The 17,372-nt window shown below is 39.8% G+C and overlaps 1 protein-coding gene across 11 annotated transcripts in view; it reads left to right on the top strand.

The window, feature by feature from the left end:
• DLG2 (discs large MAGUK scaffold protein 2) overlaps nt 1-17,372 on the top strand; it is a 1,481,746-nt gene that overhangs the window by 837,431 nt on the left and 626,943 nt on the right. For all 11 annotated transcript variants that reach the window (XM_055416123.2, XM_055416124.2, XM_088832353.1 and 8 more), the window contains one exon: nt 4,330-4,466. In XM_055416123.2, coding sequence (XP_055272098.2) covers nt 4,330-4,466 — 137 coding nt within the window. The remainder of the gene's footprint in view (nt 1-4,329; nt 4,467-17,372) is intronic.

The raw sequence follows: 17,372 nt of genomic DNA, 5'->3' as shown, positions 1-17,372 counted from the left end.
TCTGTAACTGAGACCAGCTGTGGCATTTACTGTTGGCATAGTAGATGTGGATCAGAGTCCCTGGGTTTTCTTTAACCTTTTGTCCACAGTTTGGAGTGACTTTTGCACTATTGTAAATGCAGTAGATTGATCCTAGCATGTGGCTGTGAAGCTTTTGTAAATATTGATATGTTTTTTAAACTTCCCTATAATCATATATAAATATGAAGTAACGGTTTTGGAAAATATGAGCTGATATGTATTTTAAATTTCATAGAAAATGCCAGTTGGGGACATTTTATTTACTCTTGGTCATCTTTCACTTGATATAAAATTCTTTAAATATGAGGCAAAGAAATACATTTATAGATCTATACAATGTCAAAACATCAATAAAGAATAGTCACCTCTGTAGTAGGAAATTAAATAACACTTAAAGTGCCCATCAATTTAAATCCATTTTTCTTTTATTGTTAACTATTACAGTTAACTTAATAAAAAAAATATTTCACTTGAAATAGCATTCCCGAGGTGTTACTTTATAATTTACCATGCCATTATTTTTCCACTAATTATTTATGCTATCTTAAGAGCAGCATATAGCCCTACTCAATATTTATTAAGTACAAGGATAGTGAAATGGAGTATTTTTTTATTGTTATATAAAGTGCAAAAAAATTTTATGATTATTTCCTCATAAAACAAGTGTGTGATTTTTTTGAAAACTGGAGGAGGGGTGGTAATTGCTTAAGACAAATAAGTTACAGAAATTTTCTGTCTTTAGTAACAGAAGTTTTTATTCATATCTTCCTCTCTGAGTAATTACATGTTAATTATAATAATTTTCAAATGCAATGAAAATATATGCTACAAGTATTGTACTGAATATGTATTCAGTCATATTCTGAGGTTTTTTGTTCTTATACTTTTAAAGAGTCCATCAGTTATTCTTTTAAAATGGCATCATAATGATTTTTTAATAACTCTATTCTTGTTGTCATTCCGTAGTTTAATATAAATTAAAGTTTGTGACAGCATGGATAGACCTAGGTGACATTATGCTGAGTGAAATAAGTCAGAGAAAGACAGAGACTGTGTGATTTCACTTACGTGTGAAGTCTAAAAGCTAAAACAAATGAACAGACATAGCAAAATGGAAACAGCGCTCTAAATACAGATAACAAAAACGCAGTTGCCAGAGGAGAGAAAAGCGGATGGGTGGGGAAGAAATAGGTGAGGAAGATTAAGAGGTACAAACTTTGACCTGCAAAATAAATGAATCATGATTGTGAAATGCACAATGTGAGGAGTATAGTCAATAACTATGTAATATTTTTGTACAGTGACATATTGTAACTAGATTTATTATGGTGATTATTTTGAAATGTATAGAAATATCTAATCAGACCTAAATCAAATCCCTTATGATTATACAGTGGATGTGAGAAATAGATTTAAGGGACTAGATCTGATAGATAGAGTGCCTGATGAACTCTGGACGGAGGTTCGTGACATTGTACAGGAGAGAGGGACCAAGACCATCCCATGGAAAAGAAATGCAAAAAAGCAAAATGGCTGTCCGAGGAGGCCTTACAAATAGCTGTGAAAAGAAGAGAAGCGAAAAACAAAGGAGAAGAGGAAAGATATAAGCAGATATAAGCATCTGAATGCAGAGTTCCAAAGAATAGCAAGGAGAAATAAGAAACCCTTCCTCAGCAATCAATGCAAAGAAATAGAGGAAAATAACAGAATAGGAAAAACAAGAGCTCTCTTCAAGAAAATTAGAGATACCAAGGGAACATTTCATGCAAAGATGGGCTCGATAAAGGACAGAAATGGTATGGACCTAACAGAAGCAGAAGATATTAAGAAGAGATGGCAAGAATACACAGAAGAACTGTACAAAAAAGATCTTCAGGACCAAGATAGTCACGATAACGTGATCACTGACCTAGAGCCAGACATCTTGGAATGTGAAGTCAAGTGGGCCTTAAAAAGCATCACTACGAACAAAGCTAGTGGAGGTGATGGAATTCCAGTTGTGCTATTTCAAATCCTGAAAGATGGTGCTGTGAAAGTGCTACACTCAATATGCCAGCAAATTTGGAAAACTCAGCAGTGGCCACGGGACTGGAAAAGGTCAGTCTTCATTCCAATCCCAAAGAAAGGCAATGCCAAAGAATACTCAAACTACCGCACAATTGCACTCATCTCACACGCTAGTAAAGTCATGCTCAAAATTCTCCAAGCCAGGCTTCAGCAATATGTGAACCGTGAACTCCCAGATGTTCAAGCAGGTTTTAGAAAAGGCAGAGGCACCAGAGATCAAATTGCCAACATCCGCTGGATCATGGAGAAAGCAAGAGAGTTCCAGAAAAACATCTATTTCTGCTTCATTGGCTATGCCAAAGCCTTTGACTGTGTGGATCACAATAAACTGTGAAAAATTCAATAACCTCAGATATTCAGATGACACCACCCTTATGGCAGAAAGTGAAGAGGATCTCAAAAGCCTCTTGATGAAAGTGAAAGAGGAGAGTGAAAAGGTTGGCTTGAAGCTCAACATTCAGAAAACAAAGATCGTGGCATCTGGTCCCATCACTTCATGGGAAATAGATGGGAAAACAGTGGAAACAGTGTCAGACTTTATTTTTGGGGGCTCCAAAATCACTGCGGATGCTGATTGCAGCCATGAAATTAAAAGATGCTTACTCCTTGGAAGGAAAGTTATGACCAACCTAGATAGCATATTAAAAAGCAGAGACATTACTTTGCCAACCAAGGTCCGTCTAGTCAAGGCTATGGTTTTTCCTGTGGTCATGTGTGGATGTGAGAGTTGGACTGTGAAGAAAGCTGATCGCCAAAGAATTGATGCTTTTGAACTGTGGTGTTGGAGAAGACTCTTGAGAGTCCCTTGGACTGCAAGGAGATCCGACCAGTCCATTCTAAAGGAGATCAATCCTGGGTGTTCATTGGAAGGACTGATGCTAAAACTGAAGCTGCAATACTTTGGCCACCCATGCGACGAGTTGACTCACTGGAAAAGAGTCTGATGCTGGGAAGGATTGGGGGTGGGAGGAGAAGGGGACGACAGAGAATGAGGTAGCTGGATGGCATCACCTACTCGATGGACATACGTTGAGTGAACTCCAGGAGTTAGTGATGGACAGGGAGGCCTGGCGTGCTGTGAATCATGGGGTTGCAAAGAGTCGGACATGACTGAGCGGCTGAACTGAACTGAACTGATGTTGTAAATAGTAACTCGCATAGTAGTGTAGGTCAATTATCTTCAAAAACAAGCAAACTCAATCATAGAAGAAGAGGTCAAGCTTGTGATTACCAAGAGCTGAGGGATGAGGAGAAGGGGCAGTTAGATGAAGGCACAAAGGTACAAATTTTCACTCATAAGATAAATAATACTAGGGGTGTAATATGTAACATAATTAACACTACTGTATATTAGATATGAAAGTTAACAGAGGAAAGCCTAAGGATTCTCATCACAAGGAAAAAATTGCTTCTGTTTCTTTCATGTTGTATCTATATATGATCGATGTTCACTGAACTTATTATGACAGTCATTTCATGATGTGTATAAATCAGATCATCATGCTATGTGCCTTAATCTTATACAGTTCTATGTCAATTATATATCAATAAAACTGGAAGAAATTTATATGCCATAGCAGTGTAAAATTCTTCTCTCAAAATGGATAATTTCCTTGTTTTAAAATGATTTGATATTTCATGATTTGCTATAAAAATAATATAGTCAAAGTATATAATCTATTCTTTAGACTGTGTGCAGGGATAATTCATTTGTGTTCATTCTTTTTTAACTACAAGTTAATAACAGGAAGTGCCACAAATTCTGAAAATATGACAAGGTGCCCAGAGAAGGAAACACGAAGGGCAAGCAATGAACAAATCCTTATCTTCTCTCTGAAATTATTACACCAATATCCAATGTATCTTCCTCATGGCTCTTATCTCAGAATTTGTCAGACGTACAAATGGCTGAACTTTTCATTTTGAAATGTCAAAAATATCTAGGTCTCTACCCAAATGATTGGCAGGACTTCTGTCTGCTCTGCTAGAGTAACAACAGCATCAACGAAGATGAGCCCATAGGCTAAACGTGGGCAAGACTACACTCGTGTTCTGCTTTATTAGCATCAATCAGCACGCTTTCAAACATTTAAAGGGCAAAGTTGACTGGAGTAGAACTGATTGTTATTTATTACTATTGTAACAAATGAAAGCTTAAAGTTTTTTTGACTGTTGAAGTGTGACTAATAGCACTTTCTTAAACCAATACAAGGCTTTTGTTTTTCTGTTCCTTTTCTGTAGGTTTAGGCTTCAGTATCGCAGGAGGTGTGGGAAACCAGCACATTCCTGGAGACAATAGCATTTATGTCACTAAAATTATCGACGGAGGAGCTGCACAGAAAGATGGAAGGTTGCAAGTAGGAGACAGACTACTGATGGTAAGTGTGACTCAATCAGAACTGTGTGTATGTTTATAAAGCTCTTCTTTTCCAGTGTATGACTGCCATAGTCATTTTAGGCTGCCTTTACAGGATACTATAGTCTAGGTGACTTAAACAACACTCATTTTATTTTCTTACAGTTTTGGAAGTGGGGAAATTTAAGAGCAAAGTTCTGGCCCATCCAGTTTCTGGTGAGGTCTCGCTTCTTGGCTTGCAGACAAGTGTCTTCCTGCTGCTTGCTCCTGTGGCCTTTTCTCTGTGCTTGTCCTGAGAGATCTTTCTCTTCTCATAAGGTCATGTGTCATTAGATTAGAGCTCCACCCTCAAGTCATTTCATTAATAGCCTTGTGCTGTGCTTAGTCGCTTAGTTGGGTCTGACTTTTTGTGACCCTATGGACTGTAGCCCTCCAGGCTTCTCTGTCCATAGGATTTCCCAGGCAAGATTACCGGAGTTGCCATTCCCTTCTCCAGGGGATCTTCCTAACCCAGGGATCGAACCCAGGTCTCCTGCATTGCAGGTGGATTCTTTACCATCTAAGCCATCAGGGAAACCCAATTTATTACCTCCTAAAGACCCTGCCTCTTGAGAGTCCCTTGGACTGCAAGGAGATCCAACCAGTCCATTCTAAAGGAGATCAATCCTGGGTGTTCATTGGAAGGACTGATGCTAAAGTTGAAACTCCAATACTTTGGCCCCCTCATGCGACGAGTTGACTCACTGGAAGAGTCTGATGCTGGGAGGGATTGAGGGTGGGAGGAGAAGGGAACGACAGAGAATGAGATGGCTGGATGGCATCACTGACTCGATGGACATGAGTTTGAGTGAACTCTGGGAATTGGTGATGGACAGGGAGGCCTGGCGTGCTGTGATTCATGGAGTCGCAAAGAGTCGGACACGACTGAGCGACTGAACTGAACTGAACTGAAAGACCCTACCTCCAAATACAGTCAGGTTGGGGGTTAGAATTTCAGCATAAGAATTTGGGAGGAGAAAGCACAATAGCATAGCACCTTGGTAAAAATAGAAAAGAAGAGAGAGCAGATTTTGTTGTAAGAGCTGTCAGAAGTATAGGTATAATTGGATCTGATTTGCTAATATTTTAAAAGCAGAAATCTAAGTTTTCACCAGTTTCCATAGGCACAGAGATTATATGTTGTTCTTCCAATATAATCCAGCTCCTATCAGCCAGAGAGACTACTTAATCCAGACTGGTAGAGAGGGGAGCTTTGCATAGCAAAGGGAGTAACGCCGTCTGCTTTATTGATATGCACATTTCTGTGCCACTCTGTGTTCCATTGTTCAACCAGCGTAGACACAGTCCTTGACTTCCAAGGATTCATAATTTGAGTTCTGTCACATGTATAAATGGATCCTCCCTCTTCTCCTTTCAGACAGATTTACTACTAGTTTATTTGCCAGCTGCTTGCATGCTTTAGGAGTCTTAGACAGTAGTTGAAACCAACACACAACCACCTTTTCTGAGTCATGGAGTTATATGATAAACTCCTGGCTCCCCAGGGGGTGCTAGTGGTAAAGAACCTGCCTGCCAACGCAAGAGATGTGAATTCGATACCAGGAAGATACCCTGGAGGAAAAATATGGAAACCCACTCCAGTATTCTTTCCTGGAGAATCCCATGGATAGAGGAGCCTGGCAGGCTACAGTCCATAGGGTCACAGAGTCAGACATGAATAAAGCAACTTAGCACACACACATGCAGGCAAAGCAAAATGTTGGCAATTATAAGCAGTATACTGGGGGATTGCATGTAATAAAACTGTCTCATCTCCATTTGCTGTTTTATATCAAGTCCACAGAATAATAATATACTGAAAATTAATAGACGATAACTCTCAAGAAGGATATCTAGTGATATGTCTGCCCTTGTAAACCAGGATCTTGAGTCTTTATCACAGGGAGCCAGTGTCTCCAATACTTTCATGAGGAGTGTTTAGGAAGGATCAACCTATACCGTTTCAACAGAATAGTAATTTCCAAGACATGTGCAAGCTTTGGAGGTTGAACTTCAAAGTTCATTGTGCCCACATCCCTGGACTCTAGACAGGTGGTTTATAGTCCCACTGGCTTAATTTCATAGGTGTCAATGATTTTTGTGAATTATCTGGATAAGAGCTTAATACTAATCTTGATAACTAGCATTTATTTGGCGTTTACTATGCTCCATGTTCTTTTAAAAGTGCTTTTCTGCAATATAGCATGTATTTTTCACAACAGCCTCTTTTATAAGCAGAGGGAAACTGAGGTATAGAGAGGTTTACTAGCTTGACCATGGTCATAGAGTTAGCAATGGACAGAATGGGATTTCAAATGCTTGTAACCACCAAACGTGGTCTTTGCATGTGTTTCCTAGAATTTGTTAGTCAATTATTTCCTTCCTACCTTTGATCTCCTTGCAGTCCAAGAGACTCTCAAGGAAGTCTTGAGAAAGGAAGACTTCCTTCCTAGACTCTTCTCCAGTATCATAATTCTTTGCTTCCTTCATCATTCATTCATTCCTTTATCTAAGAAGTAATAGACTGAGCACCTGTCATGTCCCAGGCAATAGCCACTACTTAGGAAGGAACTCTGTCAGCAGAAAAAGTATGGTCAGACTGAATGGGCAAAAAAATGTAGCACTGATGACTTTAGTCAAAGTCACAACTAAGAGTTTTCGGTTTCTTTACCACTTGAAATCACTGCAATTTTATTTTCTTTTTTGAAAGCAACTTAAAGGTATGATGGACGTGTAAAAAGCTGTACATATTTAATGTATACAACTCCATGGCTTTGAAATGAAACTGTCACCACCTTCAAGGCTATAAAATTATCCATTACTTCCCACAGTTTTTTCTTCTTATTATTTTGTGTGTGTGAATAGTAAGAACACATAACACAAGGTCTGCCTTCTTAGCAAATTTTAAGTTTAAGACAGGGAAGCCTGGTATGCTGCAGTCCATGGGGTTGCAGGGAGTCGAACATGACTTAGTAAATGAACAACAACAAAAAGATACTGTTATTTTTAGGCCATGGGGTATATAGTAGAACTACTATTTTCATTCTTGAGATGTTCTGAAATGTGTTTGCTTGTTTTTTATTACCTTCAATGTGAAAGTTGGTACCTATGATGTTTTGCTTCTGAAACAGAAAGGTATTATTTGGACATAAGGCAACTTCCTCTAACAACTTCTCTCAAGAAGACAAATTTTATTGTTTCTTGACTTAGAAATGGAATGAACTGTGCTATTCATATTCTTCATAGTGAGTGAGTGAGTGAATGAAGTCGCTCAGTCGTGTCCGACTCTTTGCGACCCCACGGACTATAGCCTACAAGGCTCCTCCGTCCATGGAATTTTCTAGGCAAGAGTACTGGAGTGGGTTGCCATTGCCTTCTCCAGGGGATCTTCCCAATCCAGGGATCAAACCCAGGTCTCCCCCACTACAGGCAGACACTTTACCGTTTGAGCGACCAGGGAAGCCCTGTGCTATTCTACATAGCACTAAATTGAAAAATGAAGAGAGTAACATGTCAAGTTGTTGTTTTTGTTCAGTCACTAAGTCTTGTTCACCTCTTGCAACCCCATGGACTGCAGCCTGCCAAGCTCCACTGTTTTTCACTATCTCCCAGAGTTTGTTCAAATTCATGTCCACTGGAGTCAGTAATGCTAACTAACCATCTCATCCTCTGTACCCTCTTCTCTTTTTGCCTTCAATCTTTCCCAGCATCAGGGTCTTTTCAAATGAATTGACTCTTCACATCAGGTGGCCAAAGTATTGAAGCTCAGCTTCAGCATCAGTCCTTCCATTGAATTTTCATGGTTGTTTTCCTTTAGGACTGACTTGCACTCCAGTGAACATTCAGGTGTCTACTCTAGCACCACAATTCAAAAGCATCAATTCTTTGGCAGTCAGCCTTCTTTATGGTCCAAATCTCACCTCTGTACATGATTACTAGAAGAACCATAGCTTTGACTAGATGGGCTTTGTTGGCACAGTGACGTTTCTGCTTTTTAACCCACTTTCTAGGTTTGTCATAGGTTTCTTTCCAAGGAGCAAGTGTCTTTAATTTCATGGCTGCAGTCACTGTCAGCAGTGATTTTGGAGACCCCAAAATAAAACCTGGCACTGCTTCCACTTTTTCCCCTTCTTTTTGCCATGAAGTGATGGGACTGGATGCCATGATCTTAGTTTTTGAATATTGAGTTTTAAACCAGATTTTTCACTCTCCTTTTTCACTCTCATCAAGAGGCTCTTCAGTTCCTCTTCACTTTCTCCCATTAGAGTGATATCATCTACGTATCTAAAGTTATTGATATTTATCCAAGAAATCTTGATTCCAGCTTGTGATTCATCCAGCCTGGCATTTCACATGATGTTCAGCCTTGTCGTACTCCTTTCCCAATTTGGAACCAGTCTGTTGCTCCATGTCTGGTTCTAACTGTTGCTTCTTAACCTGCATACAGGTTTCTCAGGAGGCAGATAAGATGGTCTTGTATTCCCATGTCTTTAAGAATTTTCCATAGTTTGTTGTGATCCACACAAAGGCTTTCGCATAGTCAGTGAAGCAAAAGTAGATGCTTTTCTGGAATTCCTTTTCTTTCTTTATGATCGAATGAATGTTGCCAATTTGATCTCTGGTTCCTCTGCCTTTTCTAAACCCAGCTTGTACTTCTGGAATTTCTTGGTTCACGTACTGTTGAAGCCTGGCTTGAAGGACTTTGAACATTACTTTGCTAGCATGTGAAATGGGTGCAGTTGTGTGGTGGTTTGAACATTCTTCGGCATTACCTTTCTTTGGGATTGGAATGAAAACTGACCTTTTCCAGTTGTGTGGCCACTGCTGTTTTCCATATTTGCTGATATATTCAGTGCAGCACTGTAATAGCATCATCTTTTAGGATTTGAGATAGCTCAGCTGGAATTCTATCATTTCTACTAGCTTTGTTCATAGTAATGCTCCCTAAGGCCCACTTGACTTTGCACACCAAGATGTCTGGCTCTACGTGAGTGACCACACCATTATGGTTATCCGGATCATTCAGAACTTTTTTGTATAGTTCTTTGTGTTTTCTTACCACCTCTTCTTAATCTCTTCTGCTTCTGATAGGTCCATACCATTTCTGTCCTTTATCATGCACATCCTTGCATGAAATGTTCCCTTGATCTCTCCAATTTTCTTGAAAAGATCTCTATTCTTTCCCATTCTATTATTTTCTTCTGCTTCTTTGAATCATTCACTTAAGAAGACCTTCTTACTTCTCCTTGCCCTTCTCTGGAACTCTGCATTCAGTTGGGTACATCTTTCCCTTTCTCCTTTGCTTTTTGCTTCTCTTCTTTCCTCAGCTATTTGTAAGGCCTCCTCAGACAACCATTTTGCCTTTTTGCATTTCTTTTTCTTGGGGATGGTCTTGATCACTGCCTTCTGACATGAACCTCTGTCCATCATTCTTCAGGCACTCTGTCTATCAGATCTAATCCCTTGAATCTATTTCTCACTTCCACTGTATAATTGTAAGGGTTTTGATTTAGGTCATACCTGAATGGGCTGGTGGTTTCCCCTACTGTCTTCAATTTAAGTCTGAATTTTGCAATGAGTTCATGATCTGAGCCACAATCAACTCCCGGATTTGTTTTTGCTGACTGTATAGAGCTTCTCCATCTTTGGCTGCAAAGAATATAATCAACCTGATTTCGGTGTTGACCATCTGGTGATGTCCATGTGTAGAGTCTTCTCATGTTGTTTTAAGAGGGTGTTTGCTATGACTGGTGCGTTCTCTTGAAAAAACGCTATTAGCCTTTGCCCTGCTTCATTCTGTACTCCAAGGCCAAACTTCCCTGTTACTCCAGGTGTCTCTTGACTTCCTACTTTTGCATTCTAATCCCCTATAATGAAAAGGACATCTTTTTTTGGTGTTAGTTCTAGAAGACCTTGTAGGTCTTCATGGAACCGTTCAACTGGTTTCTTTGGCATCAGTGGTTGGGGCATAGTCTTGGATGTGTGATGTTGAATACTTTGCTTTGGAAATGAACAGAGATCGTTCTGTTATTTTTAAGATTGCACCCAAGTACTGCATTTTAGACTCTTTTGTTGACTTTGAGGGCTACTCCATTTCATCTAAAGTATTCTTGCCCATAGTAGCAGATATAACAGCCATCTGGATTAAATTCCCCCCTTTCTTTCCATTTTAGTTCACTGATTCCTAAAATGATGATATTCACTCTTGCCACCTCATGCTTGACCACTTCCAGTTTACCTTGATTCATGGACCTAACGATCCAGGTTCCTTTGCAATACTGTTCTTTACAGCATCAGACTTGACTTTCACCACCAGACACATCCGCAACTGAGCATCATTTCCTCTTTGACCCAGCCCCTTCATTCTTTCTGGAGCTATTAGTAATTGCCCTCTGCTTTTCCCAAGGAGCATATTGGATACCTTCTGTGGGGTATCCACAGTGGGGCTCATTTTCTGGTGTCATATCTTTTTGCCTTTTCATACTGTTCGTGGCATTCTTGCAGCAAAAATACTGGAGCGGTTTGCCATTCCCTCCCACAGCGTGTCATAGTTAGTGACTGATTTGACCTTTGGCTCATTGTTCTGTAAGAATTTGGAATGTAGATAACTCTTCTGGACCTCTTCTTGTATTTCTTCCACTGCTGCTATTACAATGTCATGCTAGAAGTGTGCTGGTATCTTGAAGTTCTGTTGAAATTTTTAGCTTTATATTCAAATTCTTAAAAATAAAAAAAAAAAATTAAAAAAACCCTCAAAGTCTGGATAATTCTGTCAAAGGATTTTCTAGGCACCAAGCTATTTTCCCATTATCATTTTCTCGAGATACACTGTAGATACAATGATTCCCAAAATAGCTGTGATATAATACTTAACTGTTTTGAATGTTAAAGCATAGTTTTTAAAAAAATGAACCTTCAACAATAATAGGTCTCTCTGCTCTTACATAAGTAAAACCTAATTAGTCGTTCCAAGCCAACTGCCAAGCTGAATCTGGAAATGAAAGAAAATGATTCATTTTATAAAAATTCTGAAAGAAAAATGACTATGAGAGAGATCATACAGAAAAAAAAAAAAAAATCACAGAAACCTCCCCAAAAGATTAATTATCTTGCTTCAACCAAATTATATATTAATTCTCTTCTTATGTCACTCCTATCCGCCTCTTCTTCCCTTTACAGCCCTGCATTTATATCTTCTTTATCTTTCTCCTCTCCTAATCTCCTTCCCCAAAGGAAGTGTGAATAATTTAGATTTTGTGATTTACCAGCTGTACCACACTGTTTTTCTCTAAATAGATATTCTTTTTCTCTAAAACAATTTGTGCCACTCCCTTCTCTCGCTTCTTAGGAAAAATTCATTCATAGTTCTGTAAGTTCAGTTCAGTTCAGTTCAGTTCAGTCGCTCAGTCGTGTCCGACTCTCCGCGACCCCATGAATCACAGCACGCCAGGCCTCCCTGTCCATCACCAACTCCCGGAGTACACTCAAACTCATGTCCACAGAGTCGGTGATGCCATCCAGCCATCTCATTCTCTGTCGTCCCCTTCTCCTCCCGCCCCCAACCTTTCCCAGCATCAGAGTCTTTTCCAGTGAGTCAACTCGTCTCATGAGGTGGCCAAAGTATTGGAGTTTCAGCTTTAGCATCAGTCCCTCCAATGAACATCCAGGATTGATCTCCTTTAGAATGGACTGGTTGGATCTCCTTGCAGTATAAGGGACTCTCAAGAGTCTTCTCCAACACCACAGTTCAAAAGCATCGATTCTTCGGCGATCAGCTTTCTTCACAGTCCAACTCTCACATCCATACATGACCACGGGAAAAACCATTGCCTTGACTAGACAGACCTTGGTCGGCAAAGTAATGTCTCTGCTTTTTAATATACTATCAAGGTTGGTCATAACTTTCCTTCCAAGGAGCAAGCGTCTTTTAATTTCATGGCTGCAATCAGCATCTGCAGTGATTTTGGAGCCCAAGAAAACAAAGTCTGACACTGTTTCCACTGTTTTTCCATCTATTTCCCATGAAGTTCTGTAAGTAAACCGACCTAAAGTGAAACTCCATTAACTTTCGACTTCTGTGGTTCAGTTCAGTTCAGTTCAGTCGCTCAGTCGTGTCCAACTCTCCGCAACCCCATGAATCACAGCACGCCAGGCCTCCCTGTCCATCACCAACTCCCGGAGTTCACTCAAACTCATGTCCACAGAGTCAGTGATGCCATCCAGCCATCACATCCTCGGTCTTCCCCTTCTCCTCCCGCCCCCAACCTTTCCCAGCATCAGAGTCTTTTCCAGTGAGTCAGCTTGTCGCATGAGGTGGCCAAAGTATTGCAGTTTCAGCTTTAGCATCAGTCCTTCCAATGAACACCCAGGATCGATCTCCTTTAGAATGGACTGGTTGGATTTTAGATCACCCTAATTCAGGAAGTTTTCCAGCATCTACCCTGCTGTAAGAGCATAATCTTTGGTGGTGCGGGGGAGATCATTAGTATTAAACCTTTCAGTTCTTCAACTGAAAATTGGGTACTTTTTCCCCTAAGTATTTCTTGTATCTCAGAACTGAAAGGTACTGTCTTATATGTTATCTTCGTTCAACTGTCATGTGATACACCAGAATACCACAGAAACACAACCCTGTGAAGTAGCGCCTCACCTCTGCCAGAACTCTCTAAGGATGGAGAACTGAACGAGTTCTCGGAGCTATCTATTAGATACTAACCGTCATTTTCCTTAAAATAAAATCAAAATGTGTTTCCCGATACATCTCTCTGTTTATTAAATCTTCCTCCCTTGGAAACTCAATGATGAATGCTAATTCCTCCTCCACATTTGTTTGAAAAGTCATGCCTTGCCTGTTCTCCACGTCTCCATCTTTTAAGATGTTGTGTGCTTTTCCTGTCACTCTTGCAGTAAACTTTGTCGTACATCCATTTATCCTCTGCAAAGATTATCCTTTTAACAAAACCTCTTTTGATTCTTTATAATACTATTCTTCCACTTTAAAAAAGACAGGATTATTGCATCTGACCTTTATATTTATTTCCTGTCACCTTTGCAATAAGCCCCTTAGTGTTTTTTTTTTTTTTTCCCCTTAGTGTTTTAAATAAAGTGACCTTAACGTCAGACCTCTCTGATGTTTCATGGGTCACCCAGATGCATAGTATATATTCTCCTTATCAAAATAGCAGCTTTTTAAATTTCCCCTGCTACTTGGCATTTAGTATCATTCACTATAATTTTTTTTTCAATTATTTTTTCAAATGCCAGTGACATCTGATTTAAATGATTGTACCAGTAGATTACTGTCATAGTCTTGGACTGAATAGATTACCTGTTGACCTTGAACTTATGGAACAGATGGTCGGAAGTTAACAGTGTTGATAATTTTCCAATACTTTCATTTATTTTTACACAGTGGTTTTTAATAAACCCTGCCACAGTGATACATAGAACCACATATGTGACAGAAATGTGATCTTCTTCATCTTTTTTTACACAATACCAGAAACTTTGAATCTGTTGTTGTTGTTCAATCACTAAGTCATATCCAATTCTTCGCAACCCCACAGACTGCAGCACGCCAGGCTTCCCTGTCTACCACCAACTCCTGCAGTTTCCTCAAACTCATGTTCATTGAGTTGGTGATACGATCCAACCATCTCATCCTCTGTCATCCCCTTTTCCTGCCTTCAATCTTTCCCAATATCAGGGTCTTTTCCAGTGAGTTGGCTCTTCACATCAGGTGGCCAGTATATTGGAGGTCAATGTTGGAGCCTAGTGGTAAAGAAACTGCTGCCAAAGTCAGAGATGTAAAAGACCCAAGTTTGATCCCTGGGTCGGGAAGATCCCCTGGAGTAGGAAATGGCAACCCACTCCACCATTCTTGCCTGGAGAATCCCATGGACAGAGGAGCCCAGTGGCTATATAGTCCATTGGGTCACAAAGAGTTGGACACAACTGAAGCAACTTAGCACATGCAACACACACACACTCGGGTCATCTAATTGTCCTCTCTACAGCAACTGTTAATCGGTAAAGCCCCTTGTCACATCGTTGTTTGAAATTTATATTAGTCTCTATTTTCTGTAAGATTTGCTTGACATTTGAAGAAAAAACTGTCAGTAAGAGAACTTTTACGTCTTTTACAGAAAGAAGGTCTATTTCATTTGCTTAAAGGGAAGCTGGTAGACGAGAGGAAAGGTAAATGAGGCATTGAAACAATGAGGAAAAGCAATGGACTCAAAGATAGGATCACTAGATTGAAGTCCCTGGCAGCCAGCATTAACTCTACCTAATTGATCTTGGGCAAGTCACATCCATCTTTGGTTGCCTTAGATCAGTGTTACCCAAGTATGTTTTAAAATACTAGTCTCATGCCTGTGTCACATGAAAAGGATCTATAGGACTTCCCTGGTGGTCCAGTGGTTAAGAATCTGCCTGCCAATGCAGGAGACACAAGTTTGAACCCTGGTCTGGGAAGATTCCACATGCCAACAGTCTACTAAGCATGGGCTCTGGGACACACAGGCTTCACAGTTGTGACGAAGCCCATTGCCCTAGAGCCTATACTCCACAACAGAAGAATCCACTGCATTGAGAAGCCCTTGGACCACTGCTGGAGAGTAGCTGCTACTTGCCACAGCTAGAGGAAGCCTGCGTGCATCTGTGAAGACCCAGCACAGCTATAAGTAAATAAGTAAAATTTAAGAAAAACATTAAAAAGAGAAGGATCTTTAGTCAAATAAGTCAACTGGTATCTCACCTCTCTTGTAGATTCTCAACAAACTTTAGCGTGTTTAGGAGTCTGTGAAGTCTTCCACTCATGGAACTAATTTAACTTTGATTAGTACCATAGCTTTCAAATATATTCTATTATGAAACCATTTTTTTTTTTTTAAGGAACACTTATGAGACACCTAGTTTTTAGTGGAGTCGCTCTGGGATGTGCTGTGTGTGAGCATCTCTTATTTTTATTCCAAAATCTACATAGTATGGTGAGGACATAAATAGATTTAGGGAGGATGAGTAGACACAGTTTAATATTCTGAATGAGTGTTAATTGAGAGGACCCAGTATCACTTTGTTTCGCCCAAATATCAATAAGAAAATCATCTTGAAGACCATGCAGATATGTAGAAATTATCTGAATAATGAACAGGACTTTAAAGCTCTTGGTTTAGACCAACCTTAGATAAAAACTGAAAGCTGTAACTGCCTCTGCACTGAGCTCTTTCCTCCTACCAAAACACCATTTCCTCTTTAAAAAAGATCTTTCACCCCCAGCACCTCCTGACTCCAACACTTGAGAGGTGGATAGGGCAGTCATTGCTGCTCTTCTTACTTTCTGGAAGAGAAAGTTGAACCTCAAAGATGCAAACAGATTTTCAATATTATATAACGAATAAATTGTGAGGTTAGCTTCAGACCCAGATAACAGTTTTCTAAAACCACAGTCCTTTCAGCAGTTTACTCAGCCCTCTGGTTCTCAATCTTGGTTGTATGTTTGAATCTCAGGGTAAGCTCTTGAATGCTATGCATGCCCAGGCCTCAGTCAACTTTGAATAATCAAACCAGAAATCTCTGGGGTAGGAGCCATGCCTCATTTTTATTTTTGTTTAAGTTTTATAAATGAGTCTGTTAATAATGTGTGGCCAGGTTAAGAACCACAGCCCCACCTTAACTTAATCCCATCCTAGGCAGCTCTGCTGCTCCACTGCTTCTCCTGAGGATAATTTCCGAGATAACTAATGCTCATTCTATCTAGCTGGTTTAGCATCATTTAGCAATTTCCAGTAATGGGTTGAAAGACATTTAGAAATAGTTCACCCTTCAGAATCTGTCTCCTGTAGTTAGATTACCTTCTGAAACACTAAGAAAAAAAAAAAAAACCTGGATAATTATTTCCTGGTTGTTGTCGTTGTTAAATCATTAAGCCGTGTCCAGCTCTTTTGTGATTTCATGGAATATAGCCCACCAGGTTCCTCTGTCCATGGGATTTCTCAGGCAAGAATCCTGGAGTGGGTTGCCATTTCCTTCTCCAGGGGATCTTCCCAAGCCAGGGATTGAGCCCACGGTTTCCTGCATGACCAGGCAGGTTCTTTACCACTGACCCACCAGGGAAGCATTATTTCTTGGACTCCCTTTTAATTTCTCTCAAGTGCATTAAAATTATAACATAATGCAAATACAATGATATATTTTATTTAAGGGTTAAAGGGTTTAACATAAAGAGCTTTTATATAAAGGAGTAAAGCCTTCCATTATATTATTTCTTTTGCTTATATTCAGTTTAATAACCCTGTTAATAAAACTTGCTCTAGTCATCATGTATTGGTAGCTACTACAGAGGAGTAGTTTTAAAATTCTTTTAACAACACACCCCACAGTAAAACACAAAAAGTTCCCTCTAGTGTATGTATATTTCTCTACTCTAAATGCATTCATATGTTGTTATGGTAACATATTATGCACATTTTAAACCATACACAGAGAAAAGAAAATGAAGTAGGAAACGGCACCCAATTTCAGTATTGTCTGAAAAATCCTGTGGACAGAGGAGCCTGGTGAGCTGCAGTCCTTAGGTCACAAGAGTCAGACAGGACTCAGCTACTGAACATGCACAAAAAAAATAGGTGAAGATCAAGGTGATAAACAATAAAAATTTTAATATTTCTTCCTGCACCCAGCGGATTGCCCTGGAGTCCCTATCATGCTGTTCATTTGCTGACCACTGCCATAGAGAAACAGAGAAGGCAATGGCAAGCCACTCCAGTACTCTTGCCTAGAAAATCCCATGGATGGAGGAGCCTGGTGGGCTGCAGTCCATGGGGTCACTAAGGGTCGGACACGACTGAGCTACTTCACTTTCACTTTTCACTTTCACACATTGGAG

Source organism: Moschus berezovskii, chromosome 25 (genome assembly GCF_049115385.1).
Source record: "Moschus berezovskii isolate FMDL1 chromosome 25, NW_MosBer_1.0, whole genome shotgun sequence".
Lineage (NCBI taxonomy): Eukaryota > Metazoa > Chordata > Mammalia > Artiodactyla > Moschidae > Moschus > Moschus berezovskii.
Note: the sequence above shows the minus strand (reverse complement) of the source record. Positions and strands in the feature narration are given on the sequence as shown.